This window comes from Bufo bufo, chromosome 5 (genome assembly GCF_905171765.1).
Source record: "Bufo bufo chromosome 5, aBufBuf1.1, whole genome shotgun sequence".
Classification (NCBI taxonomy): Eukaryota; Metazoa; Chordata; class Amphibia; order Anura; family Bufonidae; genus Bufo; species Bufo bufo.
In genome coordinates this window covers 507,789,935-507,810,473 of record NC_053393.1, presented here as the reverse complement: position 1 = coordinate 507,810,473, position 20,539 = coordinate 507,789,935, and the positions used below count along the sequence as shown (strand labels likewise).

Genomic DNA, 20,539 nt, shown 5'->3' with positions numbered 1-20,539 from the left:
TCGGAAAGAAGACACCCCCAGGTATTCCGTGAGGGGCATATTGAGTCCATGAAAGATTGAAATTTTTGTCCCAAGTTAGCGGAACGGGAGACTTTGTGAGAAAAAAATTAAAAATATCAATTTCCGCTAACTTGTGCCAAAAAAATTTTTTTTCTATGAACTCGCCATGCCCCTCATTGAATACCTTGGGGTGTCTTCTTTCCAAAATGGGGTCACATGTGGGGTATTTATACTGCCCTGGCATTCTAGGGGCCCCAAAGTGTGAGAAGAAGTCTGGTATCCAAATGTCTAAAAATGCCCTCCTAAAAGGAATTTGGGCACCTTTGCGCATCTAGGCTGCAAAAAAGTGTCACACATCTGGTATCGCCGTACTCAGGAGAAGTTGGGGAATGTGTTTTGGGGTGTCATTTTACATATACCCATGCTGGGTGAGAGAAATATCTTGGTCAAATGCCAACTTTGTATAAAAAAATGGGAAAAGTTGTCTTTTGCCAAGATATTTCTCTCACCCAGCATGGGTATATGTAAAATGACACCCCAAAACACATTCCCCAACTTCTCCTGAATACGGCGATACCACATGTGTGACACTTTTTTGCAGCCTAGGTGGGCAAAGGGGCCCACATTCCAAAGAGCACCTTTAGGATTTCACAGATCATTTACCTACTTACCACACATTAGGGCCCCTGGAAAATGCCAGGGCAGTATAACTACCCAACAAGTGACCCCATTTTGGAAAGAAGACACCCCAAGGTATTCCGTGAGGGGCATGGCGAGTTCCTAGAATTTTTTATTTTTTGTCACAAGTTAGTGGAAAATGCTGCTTTTTTTTTTTTTTTTTTTTTCATACAAAGTCTCATATTCCACTAACTTGTGACAAAAAATAAAAACTTCCATGAACTCACTATGCCCATCAGCGAATACCTTGGGGTCTCTTCTTTCCAAAATGGGGTCACTTGTGGGGTAGTTATACTGCCCTGGCATTCTAGGGGCCCAAATGTGTGGTAAGGAGTTTGAAATCAAATTCTGTAAAAAATGACCTGTGAAATCCGAAAGGTGCTCTTTGGAATATGGGCCCCTTTGCCCACCTAGGCTGCAAAAACGTGTCACACATCTGGTATCCCCGTACTCAGGAGAAGGTGGGGAATGTGTTTTGGGGTGTCATTTTACATATACCCATGCTGGGTGAGAGAAATATCTTGGCAAAAGACAACTTTTCCCATTTTTTTATACAAAGTTGGCATTTGACCAAGATATTTATCTCACCCAGCATGGGTATATGTAAAAAGACACCCCAAAACACATTCCCCAACTTCTCCTGAATACGGAGATACCAGATGTGTGACACGTTTTTGCAGCCTAGGTGGGCAAAGGGGCCCATATTCCAAAGAGCACCTTTCGGATTTCACTGGTCATTTTTTGCAGAATTTGATTTCAAATTCCTTACCACACATTCGGGCCCCTAGAATGCCAGGGCAGTATAACTACCCCACAAGTGACCCCATTTTGGAAAGAAGAGACCCCAAGGTATTCGCTGATGGGCATAGTGAGTTCATGGAAGTTTTTATTTTTTGTCACAAGTTAGTGGAATATGAGACTTTGTATGAAAAAAAAAAAAAAAAAAAAAATCATCATTTTCCACTAACTTGTGACAAAAAATAAAAAATTCTAGGAACTTGCCATGCCCCTCACGGAATACCTTGGGGTGTCTTCTTTCCAAAATGGGGTCACTTGTGGGGTAGTTATACTGCCCTGGCATTCTAGGGGCCCGAATGTGTGGTAAGGAGTTTGAAATCAAATTCTGTAAAAAATGACCTGTGAAATCCGAAAGGTGCTCTTTCGAATATGGGCCCCTTTGCCCACCTAGGCTGCAAAAAAGTGTCACACATCTGGTATTGCCGTACTCAGGAGAAGGTGGGGAATGTGTTTTGGGGTGTCATTTTACATATACCCATGCTGGGTGAGAGAAATATCTTGGCAAAAGACAACTTTTCCCATTTTTTTATACAAAGTTGGCATTTGACCAAGATATTTATCTCACCCAGCATGGGTATATGTAAAAAGACACCCCAAAACACATTCCCCAACTTCTCCTGAATACAGAGATACCAGATGTGTGACACGTTTTTGCAGCCTAGGTGGGCAAAGGGGCCCATATTCCAAAGAGCACCTTTCGGATTTCACTGGTCATTTTTTGCAGAATTTGATTTCAAATTCCTTACCACACATTCGGGCCCCTAGAATGCCAGGGCAGTATAACTACCCCACAAGTGACCCCATTTTGGAAAGAAGAGACCCCAAGGTATTCGCTGATGGGCATAGTGAGTTCATGGAAGTTTTTATTTTTTGTCACAAGTTAGTGGAATATGAGACTTTGTATGAAAAAAAAAAAAAAAAAAAAAAATCATCATTTTCCACTAACTTGTGACAAAAAATAAAAAGTTCTATGAACTCACTATGCCCATCAGCGAATACCTTAGGGTGTGTACTTTCCGAAATGGGGTCATTTGTGGGGTGTTTGTACTGTCTGGCCATTGTAGAACCTCAGGAAACGTGACAGGTGCTCAGAAAGTCAGAGCTGCTTCAAAAAGCGGAAATTCACATTTTTGTACCATAGTTTGTAAACGCTATAACTTTTACCCAAACCATTTTTTTTTTACCCAAACATTTTTTTTTTATCAAAGACATGTAGAACTATAAATTTAGAGCAAAATTTCTATATGGATCTCGTTTTTTTTGCAAAATTTTACAACTGAAAGTGAAAAATGTCATTTTTTTGCAAAAAAATCGTTAAATTTCGATTAATAACAAAAAAAGTAAAAATGTCAGCAGCAATGAAATACCACCAAATGAAAGCTCTATTAGTGAGAAGAAAAGGAGGTAAAATTCATTTGGGTGGTAAGTTGCATGACCGAGCAATAAACGGTGAAAGTAGTGTAGTGCCGATTTGTAAAAAAGGGCCTGGTCTTTAGGGGGGTATAAACCTGTGGTCCTTAAGTGGTTAAAGTCATCAGTTTTTTTTTGTCAAAAGACCGTTCTGATTATTGTATATTGTACCGTTTCTGGTGCTTATTTGAATATCCCGTGCCATGACTACTGTCCATCTCTTTGTCTCTGCATGTTTACTGCATTGAAGCAAATTTCTAAATGCAAAGTTAACCAACAGTTTGCTTTTTTATGTTTTTTTTATTTTTACTTTTGCCTTTTTATTTTACTGCAAGTAAATTAGTATTAATAGTAAATCCAAACAGATCTATTCAAAGCAGTAGTGGCTTTGGCTATTGACACTGTTGTGCTGTAGGTTTGATTTTCTACAGTACCTGGTCATGTAAATTTAGCATTTAACTTACAGGCACAGCATATATAAAATATACTGTATGTTTGTGAATATTGTTTTTCTGCATATACAGTTGTGAACCCTTTGGAATGATATGGATTTCTGCACAAATTGGTCATAAACTGTGATCTGATCTTCATCTAAGTCACAACAATAGACAATCACAGTCTGCTTAAACTAATAACACACAAAGAATTAAATGTTACCATGTTTTTATTGAACACACCATGTAAACATTCACAGTGCAGGTGGAAAAAGTATGTGAACCCTTGGATTTAATAACTGGTTGAACCTCCTTTGGCAGCAATAACTTCAACCAAACGTTTCCTGTAGTTGCAGATCAGACGTGCACAACGGTCAGGAGTAGTTCTTGACCATTCCTCTTTACAGAACTGTTTCCGTTCAGCACTATTCTTGGGCTGTCTGGTGTGAATCGCTTTCTTGAGGTCATGCCACAGCATCTCAATCAGGTTGAGGTCAGGACTCTTACTTTGCCACTCCAGAAGGCGTATTTTCTTCTGTTTAAGCCATTCTGTGGTTGATTTACTTCTATGCTTTGGGTCGTTGTCCTGTTGCAACACCCATCTTCTGTTGAGCTTCAGCTGGTGGACAGATGGCCTTAAGTTCTGCAAAATGTCTTGATAAACTTGGGAATTCATTTTTCTTTCTATGATAGCAATCCGTCCAGGCCCTGACGCAGCAAAGCAGCCCCAAACCATGATGCCCCCACTACCATACTTCACAGTTGGGATGAGGTTTTGATGTTGGTGTGCTGTGCCTCTTTTTCTCCACACATAGTGTTGTGTGTTTCTTCCAAACAACTCTACTTTGGTTTCATCTATCCACAGAATATTTTGCCAGTACTGCTGTGGAACATCCAGGTGCTCTTGTGCAAACTGTAAACGTGCAGCAATGTTTTTTTTGGACAGCAGTGGCTTCCTCTGTAGTATCCTCCGATGAAATCCATTCTTGTTTAGTGTTTTATGTATCGTAGATTCGCTAACAGGCATATGCCAGAGACTTTTGTAAGTCTTTAGCTGACACTCTAGGATTCTTCTTCACCTCATTGAGCAGTCTGCGCTGTGCTCTTGCAGTCATCTTTACAGGACGGACACTCCTAGGGAGAGTAGCAGCAGTGCTGAACTTTCTCCAATTATAGACAATTTGTCTTACTGTGGACTGATGAACAGCAAGGTTTTTGGGGATACTTTAATAACCCTTTCCAGCTTTACAGGGAGTGCAGAATTATTAGGCAAGTTGTATTTTTGAGGATTAATTTTATTATTGAACAACAACCATGTTCTCAATGAACCCAAAAAACTCATTAATATCAAAGCTGAATATTTTTGGAAGTAGTTTTTAGTTTGTTTTTAGTTTTAGCTATTTTAGGGGGATATCTGTGTGTGCAGGTGACTATTACTGTGCATAATTATTAGGCAACTTAACAAAAAACAAATATATACCCATATTAATTATTTATTTTTACCAGTGAAACCAATATAACATCTCAACATTCACAAATATACATTTCTGACATTCAAAAACAAAACAAAAACAAATCAGTGACCAATATAGCCACCTTTCTTTGCAAGGACACTCAAAAGCCTGCCATCCATGTATTCTGTCAGTGTTTTGATCTGTTCACCATCAACATTGCGTGCAGCAGCAACCACAGCCTCCCAGACACTGTTCAGAGAGGTGTACTGTTTTCCCTCCTTGTAAATCTCACATTTGATGATGGACCACAGGTTCTCAATGGGGTTCAGATCAGGTGAACAAGGAGGCCATGTCATTAGATTTTCTTCTTTTATACCCTTTCTTGCCAGCCATGCTGTGGAGTACTTGGACGCGTGTGATGGAGCATTGTCCTGCATGAAAATCACGTTTTTCTTAAAGGATGCAGACTTCTTCCTGTACCACTGCTTGAAGAAGGTGTCTTCCAGAAACTGGCAGTAGGACTGGGAGTTGAGCTTGACTCCATCCTCAACCCGAAAAGGCCCCACAAGCTCATCTTTGATGATACCAGCCCAATCCAGTACTCCACCTCCACCTTGCTGGCGTCTGAATCGGACTGGAGCTCTCTGCCCTTTACCAATCCAGCCACGGGCCCATCCATCTGGCCCATCAAGACTCACTCTCATTTCATCAGTCCATAAAACCTTAGAAAAATCAGTCTTGAGATATTTCTTGGCCCAGTCTTGACGTTTCAGCTTGTGTGTCTTGTTCAGTGGTGGTTGTCTTTCAGCCTTTCTTACCTTGGCCATGTCTCTGAGTATTGCACACCTTGTGCTTTTGGGCACTCCAGTGATGTTGCAGCTCTGAAATATGGCCAAACTGGTGGCAAGTGGCATCTTGGCAGCTGCACGCTTGACTTTTCTCAGTTCATGGGCAGTTATTTTGCGCCTTGGTTTTTCCACACGCTTCTTGCGACCCTGTTGACTATTTTAAATGAAACGCTTGATTGTTCGATGATCACGCTTCAGAAGCTTTGCAATTTTAAGAGTGCTGCATCCCTCTGCAAGATATCTCACTATTTTTGACTTTTCTGCGCCTGTCAAGTCCTTCTTTTGACCCATTTTGCCAAAGGAAAGGAAGTTGCCTAATAATTATGCACACCTAATATAGGGTGTTGATGTCATTAGACCACACCCCTTCTCATTACAGAGATGCACATCACCTAATATGCTTAATTGGTAGTAGGCTTTCGAGCCTATACAGCTTGGAGTAAGACAACATGCATAAAGAGGATGATGTGGTCAAAATACTCATTTGCCTAATAATTCTGCGCGCAGTGTATGCAAGTCAACAATTCTTAATCGTAGGTCTTCTGAGAGCTCTTTTGTGCGAGGCATCATTCACATCAGGCAACGCTTATTGTGAAAAGCAAACCCAGAACTGGTGTGTGTTTTTTATAGGCCAGGGCAGCTGTAACCAACACTTCCAATCTCATCTCATTGATTGGACTCCAGTTGGCTGACACCTCACTCCAATTAGCTCTTGGAGATGTCATTAGTCTAGGGGTTCACATACTTTTTCCACCTGCACTGTGAATGTTTACATGGTGTGTTCAATAAAAACATGGTAACATTTAATTCTTTGTGTGTTATTAGTTTAAGCAGACTGTGATTGTCTATTGTTGTGACTTAGATGAAGATCAGATCACATTTTATGACCAATTTGTGCAGAAATCTATATTATTCCAAAGGGTTCACATACTTTTTCTTGCAACTGTACATATTGTTTTAATTCCACCCTTGACTGTATTGTAGTCATGAATATTTTAGCTCTATGCAGTGAGCCCCTTTATTACTACTTGTTAGATAGTGGCACAGTGTAAACTGACAAGTTTTATTGCATTGGGTGTCTGTACTCAGTTTTACGTAAGGACAATTTTCCTTTAGGCAAAATATCTTGTTCAAGTCATTCCAAAAATAAAAAATAAAATAAAAAACCCCACAGAAAATGGGTCACAAAGGGAAATCAGGAATCAAGAAAAATCTTACCTGTATACTGTAATGAACCACTAATTTGTCCAGTTAAAGGGGTTATCCCATGATTAATGTAGTACATATAGTACATGACAATCACTTTCTAACAAAGCTGGAACCAGCCCTGTACCTCACATGGATCCAGAGATCTCCCCATTCATTGCTCTGCTAAATTTATATCAAGCTGACAGCTCAACGGGAAGTGTCTTATCTTCTGCAGCTCAGGGGGCGTGTCCATGCTCTCCCTATCACAGCTCAGGGGGTGTGTCCATGCTCTCCCTATCACAACTCAGGAGGCAGTTGAAGGATGAAACTGAGCATGTGCGGCCTTCTCAGTGAGGTGGACAAAGAAATAAGAAAAAAAAAACAGTAGGTGGTGCTATACAGATAGATTTTATTGAATAACTCAGTAGCTATACAAAACTTCTAATTGCATGCAATTACAAAAATACTCAGATTCGGGTGCTGGTTAAAACTGTAGAATACTTTGCATGCGACAACCCCTTTAATTTAAAGAAACTTCAAGTTCAACATAGGGACAATAACTTCACTAAACTGCAGATATTACTGTATTACAGCAGTGATGTCAGCATGGATATCTGTTGCTGCAATCAAATTGCCTACAAGCAGGAAGTGGTAAAAATTCTTTAATAGCCATTATTAACCCATTAAACTCCCTACTCCCATGCAGCTCCAGTGGTCCTCTGCAAGCTGCGTTTTAGAGTCCGCCTCAAATGCGGAACGGAGACCAAACGCAGCCAAATTGATGCATTCTGAACGGATCCTTATCCATTTAGAATGCATTGGGGCTGAACTGATCCGTTTTGGGCCGCTTGTGAGAGACCTGAAACGGATCTCACAAGCGGACCCAGAAATGCCAGTGTGAAAGTAGCCTTAAATGTTAAGACTTACCTTTTCTACCAATTATTCTTTAGAATATGATCAGATTGTTCATCTCCTTAAAAAATATTTACTTATCTTGGATGATAACTCCCAAATCATAAATATTCTCAAGAATGGCTGTGGATTTGTAGCCAAACGGGGTGTCACACTAGGTAATACTTTAGCTCCCTCCATGTATGTGTCTCCAAACAGTCACATTAACTGTTACACCAACTATATTAGGCTACTTTCACACTTGTGTTTTTGCTGGATCCGGCAGGGATCAGCAAAAACGCTTCCGTTAGTGATAATACAACCATCTGCATCCGTTATGAACGGATCCTGTTGTATTATCTTTACCATAGCAAGGACGGATCTGTCATGAACACCATTAAAAGTCAATGGGGGCGGATCCGTTTTCTATTGTGTCAGAGAAAAAAACGTATCCGTCCCTATTGACTTGCATTGTGGGTCATGTGGGTTATCCGTTTTGCTCCGCATCCCATGACGGAAAGAAAGCTGCGGTTTGCTCTCCGGTATGGGAACGCAGCCAAATGGAACAGAATGCATTTTGGAGCACTCCGTTCTGTTCAGTTACATTTTGTCCACATTGGCAATGAATGGGGACAAAACGGAAGTGTGAAAGTAGCCTTAGGCTACTTTCACTAGCGTTGTTTGAATCCGGCGTTCAATTCCGACACCGGAACTGCCCGCCGGATCCGGAAAAACGTGTGAAAATGGATTACATTTGAATCCTGATCAGGATTTTGATCACAATGAAAAAATGCATTGGAAAAAACGGATCCGCCATTTATGGACTTTAACATTTTTTTCACATTTTTCGGGTTTAACATGCAAAAGCCGGATCCGGTTTGACGGAACACACGGCGCCGGATCCGGCGTTAATGCAAGTCAATGGGAAAAAGGCCGGATCCGGCGTTCAGTTAAAGTGTTCAGGATTTTTGGCCGGAGGTAAAAATACAACATGCTACGGTTTTCTGAAAAGCCTGATCAGTCAAAAAGACTGAACTGAAGACATCCTGATGCATCCTGAAGGACGGACTCTCCATTCAGAATGCATTAGGGTAAAACTGATCAGTTCTTTTCCGGATTTGAGACCCTAGGACGGAACTCAGCGCCGGAAAAGAAAAACGGAAGTGTGAAAGTAGCCTTAGGCCTCTTTCACACTTGCGTTGTCCGGATCCGGCGTGTACTCCACTTGCCGGAATTACACTCCGGATCCGGAAAAACGCAAGTGTACTGAAAGCATTTGAAGACGGAACCGTCTTCCAAATGAGTTCAGTGTTACTATGGCACCCAGGACGCTATTAAAGTCCTGGTTGCCATAGTAGGAGCGGGGAGCGGGGGAGCGGTATACTTACAGTCCGTGCGGCTCCCCGGGCGCTCCAGAATGACATCAGAGCGCCCCATGCGCATGGATGACGTGATCCATGCGATCACATGATCCATGAGCTTGGGGCGCCCTGACGTCACTCTGGAGCGCCCGGGGAGCCGCACGGAAGGTAAGTACACTGCTCCCCCGCTCCCCACTACACTTTACCATGACTGCCAGGACTTTAGCGTCCCGGCAGCCATGGTAACCACTCTGAAAAAGCTAAATGTCGGCTCCGGCAATGCGCCGAAACGACGTTTAGCTTAAGGCCGGATCCGGATCAATGCCTTTCAATGGGCATTAATTCCGGATCCGGCCTTGCGGCAAGTGTTCCGGATTTTTGGCCGGAGCAAAAAGCGCAGCATGCTGCGGTATTTTCTCCGGCCAAAAAACGTTCCGTTCCGGAACTGAAGACATCCTGATGCATCCTGAACGGATTTCTCTCCATTCAGAATGCATTAGGATAATCCTGATCAGGATTCTTCCGGCATAGAGCCCCGACGACGGAACTCTATGCCGGAACACAACAACGCAGGTGTGAAAGAGCCCTAAGTTATGTTATTGAATGTATTGAATGCAGTATATTGAGTGTACCACCCGCAGTCTTAAAAAAACGCATTGGTGGAAACCTAAATAGTATAAAAAATCCTCAATTGAAAAATGTGTCAGGTGCAGCTGCACATTATGTGAACAGCCACCAAGGCAACACACAGACCTTGCAGGTGAAAGCAATTGAAAGGGTTAACCAGCCCAAAAGAAAAGGCAATTGGAGACAAGCCCTGCTGAGGCGTGAGGCGTACTAGATCCTCGGAATGGGAAGCAGGTCTCCTAATGGAATGAACCTTAAGACCGATTTGTTATACCTGTATTGATGACCTTATTCAAACTGCATTTTGCCTTCTTTTTAAATGCACACTCTGCAATATGTGTCTGTGGTGGTATATTATATTACTCTTTTATTAAGATGGTTCCATTCCAGCTCCTACTCCATCCATACCAGATTTTCTGTGTTACTGCTTTCCCAGCATGCCTGTCAGTATATATACTTTTAATCATTTTCTATGTCTTGTATGCTACGAAGAAGTGCTTGTGTGCCCGAAACGCGTAAGCGTCAGTGGTTTTAATATTTTTCTACTATGTTTTGAGTTAATAAAAGAATTTGTTTTTATTTGGATGCCGGATCTATCCACATTTTTCCTGTAATACATCAATTTGTTAATTTATGTGGACAGGGACCAATGTGAATGATGACCCTCCCTGTAGAACGCTGTGGGATACATTGTCGCTATATAAATTAGAAAAATAAATAAACCAGGACAGTGGGAAAGAACCCAAAAGCTGTGAAAATCTTGCTGAGTGTGGAACAATGGGAGTATAAGGGCTCATGCACACAAACGTATTTTCTTTCCGTGTCCGTTCCGTTTTTTTGCGGACCGTATGCGGAACCATTCAATTCAATGGGTCAGCAAAAAAAAATGGAAGTTACTCTGTGTGCACTCCGTTTCCGTATTTCCGTTCCGCAAAAAAATAGAACATGTCCTATTATTGTCTGCATTATGGACAAGGATATGACTGTTCTATTAGGGGCCCGCTGTTCCGAATTCATCTGTATTCTTTGCGGATCCGTTTTTTGCAGACCTCAAAATATATACACTCGTGTGCATGAGCCCTAGCAGTTTTATCTTACCAACATTTTTCTCTAAAGATGTTATTCTATGGTTTTTATGTAAAATGCCATATTTAATATTTCATATTCTGCATTTCAGGTGCCTTACGAAAGATTTTGAAAAACGCCCTATGGTTTGTGATCTTTTGGAACATGCTTTTATTAGGCAAATTAGACATAATGAAAGAGCACTTCAAAAGCAGCTAATGGAATTTATAGACATCCACCAGCAAATGGGGATAATGGAGAAGAAGAGGTAAACAACGTCTTCTTATTTAGCTTGGTGAATGGTCTGTAAAATCCATGCATAGCAGTCTGCTTAATCATTACATGCTAGAGATGAGCAAATTTCTAAAAAATTCTGGTTCGCCGAATTTTCTGAAAAGATTTAATGATGAATCGCGTTAAAAAACAGCTATTTTCTGGCTGCAGAGAGCCTGTATAGTGGTGTAGAACACTGTGCCTTGCAGTAACACGCATAGAGAGTCGGCTGTGGTAGTGAAACAATACTGTGAGTCAGTATGAGAAGCACAGGACAGGCGTCGCTCTTAGAATCACTGCATACTTTACTTATTTGAGCAGTTATGAGGGAGAAACTGACCAAATAACTCAAGTGTGAACTCAGCCTTACAGGTCAATGTTAGCGCCAGATATAAAGAACCGTGCAGAGGCCCCAGATCCTACTATAGTGTGAAAGAGTGCACTTCTTTTACACCGTCCTCAGTTCCACATAGATGTCTACAGAACCTGTTCTATTAAACGCTTATACAAGTAGAGCCCCCCTGACAGAGTGGAGAGGGTGTCAGCAGTAAGTCTGTGTTGACGTCACTGATTATTTTGCCCTTCCTCTGATCCCTCAGAACAATAACCTCCAAAAAACGGATCCTGTCTGTTAAACATCCGCCTTCACTCGGTCAGCATTTGGTCAGTAATCTATCAGTATTGCTAAAGCCCAAAAAAAACAGGAGTGGATGCAAAACAGAGATGACACGTGAATGGAACATTTGCATGTCTTCTGTGTTTTGTACCCACTCCCGCTTTTGGCTACCAAATCATAAGCCAATTCTGATGGGACCATATAGGCCTTACAGCCGCTACATAGACAGGATCTGTGGCGAAACTAACCTCGCCACTGGGTTTTGGAGGGGCCTGGTTGCCAGCCTCTTGCCCCAGGATTATGGGCCCTCTCATCAGCCATGCTTCCTTTGTTCACAAAGGACTTTTACTAACTTTTGAACCCCTGGTCTAATTCGTGCCATTTTGGGATATGTTAAATGTCTATGTGTACTGTAAAGGGTGGGACATTGTATGTTTGAGTGGGGATGTCTGTCCTATTGTCTCCACATGTGTATTGGCGATTTCCCTTTGTCCTGAGAGATAATTGACTTACTCCTCGGTTGTCTCCAGGACAGAGGACATTGTGTATTCTCCTGCCTGTGATAATTACATCAACCCATTGTACCATAATTATATTACATAGGGGAGGATTTTGTGTGGGAGTGTTTTACTGTATTGTATGTGGTTATTGGTTGTTTTTACAAAACCCTGTGGGTGGTACTGATGTGTACCAATGTTATATAAGATCAATAAAACGCACAGCTCTGGGTGACCACTGCTTGACCCTCAACACGGAGCCTCGTCTCGTTCTTGGGGGGATTCACTGTATGCTGTTAGAGACTGATTGCTAGGAGTGTAAGCCGCTTAGGTGCGTTTCCTATTCGTCTGCTAGCAGCTATTCGTGAGGTTCCGTTCGGAGTTTGGAGCATTCCCTTGTATACCGTTACAATTGGTGGCAAGCAGCGGGATCAGTCTCACAGTCCAGAAGGACAGCTACAAAGAAACATAATTCCCTGGTATTACAATTTGAGGGCAATGCATGTCCCAGTACAGCGACCCGGACAGCAGCAGGATGGAACCAGCAGTGGCATACGATGAGGAAGACCTGGATTGCCGGGATGCATTAAGGAAAGGCATCTGGTACCAGGCCCTGGATAATGTACAATACCAGCGAGGCGAGAGTCTCCCCAGTGAAGAGCACCGATTTCAGAAGCCAGTGGCCCTGCGGATGCCCTTCCTGGGAGAGCAGCCCCTGGAGGAATGGGTGAAGGAATTAGAGCACCGGGTATGGCAGGAGCTATGGCTGGAGGATGCCTACCAGGCGCTCTGGTGGTATATGGCACAGTATATACCCTGGACAGCTGAGCATGACAAGCCAGAGGGAGAGGAGTTTGATGGTCCTGGCTTGTTATGGGAGTCCTTTGCAGAGCCTGACTTCGGGAGCCCTGCACAGTCCAGACTTCAGGACATTTTCTATGAGAGGGAGGCTAGGGAGGATTGGGATGACCCCCATGAGGTAGAGAAAGACCTCGCTCACCTAGCAACCCTGAAGTGGGAACTGGAGCAGGACTACCGAGATCTCTTCCACTCCATTGGCAAAGCTCAGCAGGACAGGTGGCGGCTTATCAAAAAACTGCCACACCACCGCGCTGACTGCTACAGCCGCTGCCTCTGTGAACCCCTGCACCACTACTTTTCGGGCAGGTAGGCTCCTGCAAAGTGGGTGGTCTACCCGGGCATGTTTGGCTCCCGACCTGCCATTGCTGTAACCCTGCTGACTCCCGGCCACGCTAGCAACTTGCTGACTCTGCCGCTGCCTCACGGGCAAGCTGCCACCGTCTTCTCCCGATGATGATGAAGCCCCTTCGTCACCAGGCTCCCAATTGCGATCGGCTACATCATCATCGAGTACTTTCTGCACGTCACTGATGTCCTCCTCAACGGACTCTGAGCCAGGAGCCTGACCGCTCATAACACCAGCTCCCACGCCACTTTCCTCATCACTACTTGCCAGCCTACTGGAGGAAGCGGCGGATATCTCCTCCAGATCTTGGCTGGGCAATAGCTGCTGACTGTCCTCTAGTAGCTCGTCCTCGCTGTATAGTGGAGCTGAGCCCACAGCATATAATACTTGACTGGCTGAGGGAACAGAAAAGGACAGAGGCAGGTTGAGGACAGGTGAGGGCACAGGTCCTGCTCCTGGGCCATGCCAACTAAGGGTTGTGTCTGACGAACCCACCGACTCTTGGCTGGGGGTGTCTGATGTCAGTTGGGACGAAGTGGATGACTGAGTCAACTATTCAAGCACCGCTGGGTTGCTGGTCAAGACACGACCGCTAGATGACACCTGAAGCTCAGGCCCTCTCGAAATGACTCCTGCTGCCATGCCCCCTTACTCTGCTACGTCCTGTGCCTGCACCAGAAACATTTAGGACTCTGCCCCTCCCCTGTGCAGGGCCTATCACTTCTCTGTCTGACATACTGTTAGATCAAATAAAAAAATAAAAAGGAAATTTAAACAACCCAAAAAAGGCTGTAATTTTGTCATTTCACCGCACAAAGGCTAACAAGCCTTTTTTTTCCCACTAATAGACCCCAAAAAAGCCTGTCATTTTGTTACTTTCCCCGCACAACAGCTAACAAGCCTTTTTTTTCATCTAATACACCACAAAAAAGGCTTTTGAACATATAACTGCAAAAAAGCCCTTTTGTTTTTCCACTAATACACCCTACAAAAGGCTGTAATTTATTCACTTCACCGCACAATGGCTAACAAGCCTTTTTTTTTTTCTCCACTAATGCACTATTACAACGTAAATTAATGTTGGAAGGTATACGGTCACAATATTTTTAGCTAGATTATCAGCCTGAAAGAAAGCTCAAAAACAAAATAATAAATCTTTATTGAAAACTTTGCTTTAAATTTTTATTTTTCTAAGGGCCAAAACACCCTTCTCAGTAAAAGACAGGCCACCAGGGTACCCGGCATGCATCAAGGGACTCAAATACGTGCCCATCACATGCCCGATAGCCTGACAGAAGATGATAAATAATACCCTGTGTGTGTACAGTCTCACTTTTGTTCCCGATTCTAGTATCAGTCAGTGTATGTCACACAGGGGTTAGTAAAAGACAGCCCAAGTAACGGCAGGTATTGGGGGTGTTAGTAATGACACTGATACCTTCAACCACACCAGTGTTGCTATCTGAACTATCTGGGTGAGGGGGAGCCACTACAACTAACACCTAGAAGCTACAGTGCCATAGATTCAAAGCCCAGCTCCTCTCTGCCCTGCCTCATGGTATACAGAAAGTGCAATAATGCATGTTCGCTCAACGCGTTTCTGCGTTGAAAAAGCCACACTTCATCAGGAGCGCTTAGTACAATATATCAGATGATTGCTGTCAGTGATACATTGTGGTCGCACTGTAGCGTGCAAAGATGCAGGTGTGTGCTGACGCTACAGCCAATCGGGAGTGTGGGCGATCGGTATCGCAATGACATCCAGATGGAGTTCGCATGCGCGCACCACGGTACGGGGGAATCGAGAATGCGGCTATAAGCTGCCCAGCGCAGATCATCATAGAGATAAGATTGGCATAGTGACAGCAAGGCCAATCCGAGAAGGGCAGAACAATAACCGAGAAGGACAGAACTATAACCAGCAAAGAATACTGGTTTAGTGAGGTATAACATAAGAGGCATAGAAAGGGAATTTGAAAACGACTGTAAATAATTTATAGGTAAAGATGGGACAGTTCTCAAATACTACATGATCACATAAAATAAAAGGAGATTTATCCTTAACACCACAAATACACCCATTAGACCAGGGGGGATAAACATAGATATCCCTCCATTATATGGCACTGCACATACAGTAGAGGATGACAGTGGTGTGAGTCAGATGAAGCACGCAAATGAAATTGCCTCATTAAGTCCCTTAGGACTGACTGTCCATAATTTGAAGATCCATTGAGCTTCTTTGCGGTGTAACATCGTATCGATGTCACCACTGCGAATGGGTCTCTTAATGTGTTCAATCCCCTGGACCTTAAGTCCACGAGCACTGCCTCCGTGATGGTCACATATATGACATGCTACTGATGTCTCATGGTTGTTTCTTATGTCCAATAGGTGCTCACCTATTCTCCTCCATAATTCTCGCTTCGTCTTGCCTACGTATTGTAGTCCACATTGACATGTAAGTAGGTAGATGACTCCCACAGATAGGTAGTGAAAGAAGGATCTTATCCGATAACTTTCACCAGTCACTGAACTGGTGAAGGATGTTCCCTTCAATATATTGCCACATGCCACACAAGAACCACACGGAAACGTGCCTGTTAACGTATTTTTCAGCCATATCCATGGTGTCGGGCCTTGATACACGCTGTTATCGATCGCGTAAATTATAACTGCGACGATATGTGACAAGGGGGCGTTCAGATATAAAATTTCCTATGTCTGGGTCAGATTGCAAGATAGGCCAGTGTGCCTGTAAGATCTCCTGTACCTGCTTGTACACCTTGTCATAAGTACCTATGATCCGTGAGACAGAGTTGTCTTGTTTAGGACTTTTAGGGCTTAGGAGCTGTTCGTGATTGGCGCATATAGACTGATGGTATGCCTGCTTTAAGACTTCCTGTGGGTAGCCCCGGTTAGTGAAACGGGTCCTCAGGTCACTAGCAGCTACTTTGAAGTCACTCAGTTCAGAACAGTTTCTTCTTGCCCTCAAATATTGTCCCTTGGGGATACCTTTCTTGAGGGCAAGAGGATGACCACTATCCCATCGCAACAAGCTGTTTGTTTGCGGTCCTTTTTCTGAACAAATTTGTGACAATCTTGCCCTCTGACCCCACGGGAATGGCCAGATCTAAAAACGTAATTTCATGTTCATTGATGTCAAACATGAAAAACAGGCCTAGCTGGTTGATGTTCAATTCTGCCACAGGAGCTGGGCTTTGAATCTATGGCACCATAGCTTCTAGGTGTTAGTTGTAGTGGCTCCCCCACACCCAGATAGTTCAGCTAGCAACACTGGTGTGGTTGAAGGTATCAGTGTCATTACAATACCTGCCGTTACTTGGGCTGTCTTTTACTAACCCCTGTGTGACATACACCCACTGATACTAGAATTGGGAACAAGAGTGAGACTGTACACACACAGGGTATTATTTATCATCTTCTGTCAGGCTATCGGGCATGTGGTGGGCACGTATTTGAGTCCCTCAATGCATGCCGGGTACCCTGTTGGCCTGTCTTTTACTGAAAAGGGTGTTTTGGCCCTTAGAAAAAAAAAAAAATTAAAGAAAAGTTTTCAATAAAGATTTATAATTTAGTTTTTAAATGTTTTTTTTCAGGCTAAGAATCCACTAATACACCACAAAAAAGGCTGTCATTTTGTCACTTCACCGCACAACTGCTAACAAGCCTTTTTTTTCCCCACAAATACACCCCAAAAAAGGCTTTAGAACATATAACTGCACTGCTGATCGGCAAATAAGCCCTTTTTTCCCACTAATTCACCCCAAAAAAGCTTTAGAACATATAACTGCATCGCTAAACGGCTAATAACACTTTTTATTCCCACTAATACACCACAAAAAAGGCTTTAGAACATACACTGCTCAAAAAAATAAAGGGAACACTTAAACAACACAATGTAACTCCAAGTCAATCACACTTCTGTGAAATCAAACTGTCCACTTAGGAAGCAACACTGAGTGACAATCAATTTCACATGCTGTTGTGCAAATGGGATAGACAACAGGTGGAAATTATAGGCAATTAGCAAGACACCCCCAATAAAGGAGTGGTTCTGCAGGTGGTAACCACAGACCACTTCTCAATTCCTATGCTTCCTGGCTGATGTTTTGGTCACTTTTGAATGCTGGCGGTGGTTTCACTCTAGTGGTAGCATGAGACGGAGTCTACAACCCACACAAGTGGCTCAGGTAGTGCAGCTTATCCAGGATGGCACATCAATGCGAGCTGTGGCAAGAAGGTTTGCTTTGTCTGTCAGCGTAGTGTCCAGACCATGGAGGCGCTACCAGGAGACAGGCCAGTACATCAGGAGACGTGGAGGAGGCCGTAGGAGGGCAACAACCCAGCAGCAGGACCGCTACCTCCGCCTTTGTGCAAGGAGGAACAGGAGGAGCACTGCCAGAGCCCTGCAAAATGACATCCAGCAGGCCACAAATGTGCATGTGTCTGCTCAAACGGTCAGAAACAGACTCCATGAGGGTGATATGAGGGCCCGACGTCCACAGGTGGGGGTTGTGCTTACAGCCCAACACCGTGCAGGACGTTTGGCATTTGACAGAGAACACCAAGATTGGCAAATTCGACACTGTCGCCCTGTGCTCTTCACAGATGAAAGCAGGTTCACACTGAGCACATGTGACAGACGTGACAGAGTCTGGAGACGCCGTGGAGAACGTTCTGCTGCCTGCAACATCCTCCAGCATGACCGGTTTGGCATTGGGTCAGTAATGGTGTGGGGTGGCATTTCTTTGGAGGGCCGCACAGCCCTCCATGTGCTCGCCAGAGGTAGCCTGACTGCCATTAGGTACCGAGATGAGATCCTCAGACCCCTTGTGAGACCATATGCTGGTGCGGTTGGCCCTGGGTTCCTCCTAATGCAAGACAATGCTAGACCTCATGTGGCTGGAGTGTGTCAGCAGTTCCTGCAAGACGAAGGCATTGATGCTATGGACTGGCCCGTCCGTTCCCCAGACCTGAATCCAATTGAACACATCTGGGACATCATGTCTCGCTCTATCCACCAACATCACGTTGCACCACAGACTTCCAGGAGTTGGCAGATGCTTTAGTCCAGGTCTGGGAGGAGATCCCTCAGGAGACCGACCGCCACCTCATCAGGAGCATGCACAGGATCAGCCTGTAGTGTGTTTTTCCACTTTAATTTTGAGTGTGACTCCAAATCCAGACCTCCATGGGTTAAAAAATTTGATTTCCATTTTTTTATTTTTGTGTGATTTTGTTGTCAGCACATTCAACTATGTAAAGAACAAAGTATTTCAGAAAAATATTTAATTCAGATCTAGGATGTGTTATTTTTGTGTTCCCTTTATTTTTATGAGCAGTGTATAACTGCACCGCTGAACGGCTAATAAGACTTTTTTTCCCACTAAGGGCTCTTTCACACTTGCATTGTCCGGATCCGGCGTGTACTCCATTTGCCGGAATTACACGCCGGATCCGGAAAAACGCAAGTGAACTGAAAGCATTTGAAGACGGATCCGTCTTCAAAATGCGTTCAGTGTTACTATGGCAGCCAGGTCGCTATTAAAGTACTACCATAGTAGTAGTGGGGAGCGGGGGAGCGGTATACTTACAGTCCGTGCGGCTCCCGGGGCGCTCCAGAATGACGTCAGAGCGCCCCATGCGCATGGATGACGTGTCCATGCGATCACGTCATCCATGCGCGTGGGGCGCCCTGATGTCACTCTGGAGCGCCCGGGGAGCCGCACGGACGGTAAGTATACTGCTCCCCCGCTCCCCACTACACTTTACCATGGCAAACAGGACTTTAGCGTCTTGGCAGCCATGGTAACCATTCAGAAAAAAGCTAAACGTCGGATCCGGCAATGCGCCGAAACGACGTTTAGCTTAAGGCCGGATCCGGATCAATGCCTTTCAATGGGCATTAATTCCGGATCCGGCCTTGCGGCAAGTGTTCAGGATTTTTGGCCGGAGCAAAAAGCGCAGCATGCTGTGGTATTTTCTCCGGCCAAAAACCGTTCCGGTCCGGAACTGAAGACATCCTGATGCATCCTGAACGGATTTCTCTCCATTCAGAATGCCTTAGGATAAAACTGATCAGGATTCTTCCGGCATAGAGCCCCGACGACGGAACTCTATGCCGGAAGAAAAGAACGCAAGTGTGAAAGAGCCCTAATACACCCCAAAAAAGGCTGTTATTTTGTCACTTCACTGCACAACGGCTAACAAGCCTTTTTTCCCCCCACTTATACACCCCAAAAAAGGCTGTAATTTTGTCACTTGACCGCACAGCAGCAATTAAGCCCTTTTTTCACTAATACACCACAGAAAATGGCTTTAACCGCTTCACGTCCGCCCATAGACTATAAACGTCCTATGGGTGGACGTCTATTTCTGACAGCACGTTTTAGAACGTCCTGTCAGAAATAGCAGCTGCACGCTAATCGTGCAGCTGCTGATCGGGTTGCCCGCTGTCAGTGACAGCAGGGCAACCCTAAGACAAGGCAGGGACAGTTCCCAGGTGTCCCTGCCTTCACGATCGCTGCAGACACAGCGCTCACCGAGCTCTGTGTCTGCAGAGAAGGAAGCGCTGTGCGCTTCCTGTTCCGGCCCGGCGGTCATGTGACCGCCGTGACCGGAGTGTGCAGGAGCTGTGTGAGGTCTTTCAGAGACCTCGATCAGCCCTGCTGTGAGGCTGTACAGCGCTGGATTGCTGCTGTACAGCCTCTCTAGGGGTGCATTTGTCCTGTAACTGGGGCTACTATGTCAGCCCCAGTTACAGGAGAAATCAACTGTGAAAAAAAAAAAGAAAAAGTGAAGCAAATGTCCCCCAGAAGGCTTGTATGACCTTATGGGGGACGAAAAGTGTAAAAAAAATAAAAAAAAATAAAGGGTTGAAAAAATAAAATAAAATAAAGTTTCACATGTAAAAAAAAAAAAGTTCCCAAGTAAGGAATAAAAAAAATAATTAAAAATAGAAAAAATAAAATAAAATAGACATATTAGGTATCGCCGCGTCCGTAAAAACCAGCTCTATAAAAGTATCACATGACCTAACCCCTCGGGTGAACACCGTAAAAAAAAAAAAAAAAAAACTGTCAAAACAAGCAATTTTTGTCACCTTGCATCACAAAAGGTGCAACACCAAGTGATCTAAAACGCGTATGTCCCACAAAATAGTACCAAT

The 20,539-nt window shown here is 44.0% G+C and overlaps 1 protein-coding gene across 1 annotated transcript in view; it reads left to right on the top strand.

Annotated features, from left to right (window-relative positions):
• MYO3A (myosin IIIA) overlaps window positions 1–20,539 on the top strand; it is a 269,541-nt gene that overhangs the window by 76,648 nt on the left and 172,354 nt on the right. Inside the window, exon 8 of the mRNA XM_040434050.1 lies at window positions 10,867–11,022. Within this exon, the coding sequence (XP_040289984.1) occupies window positions 10,867–11,022 (156 nt within the window). The remainder of the gene's footprint in view (window positions 1–10,866; window positions 11,023–20,539) is intronic.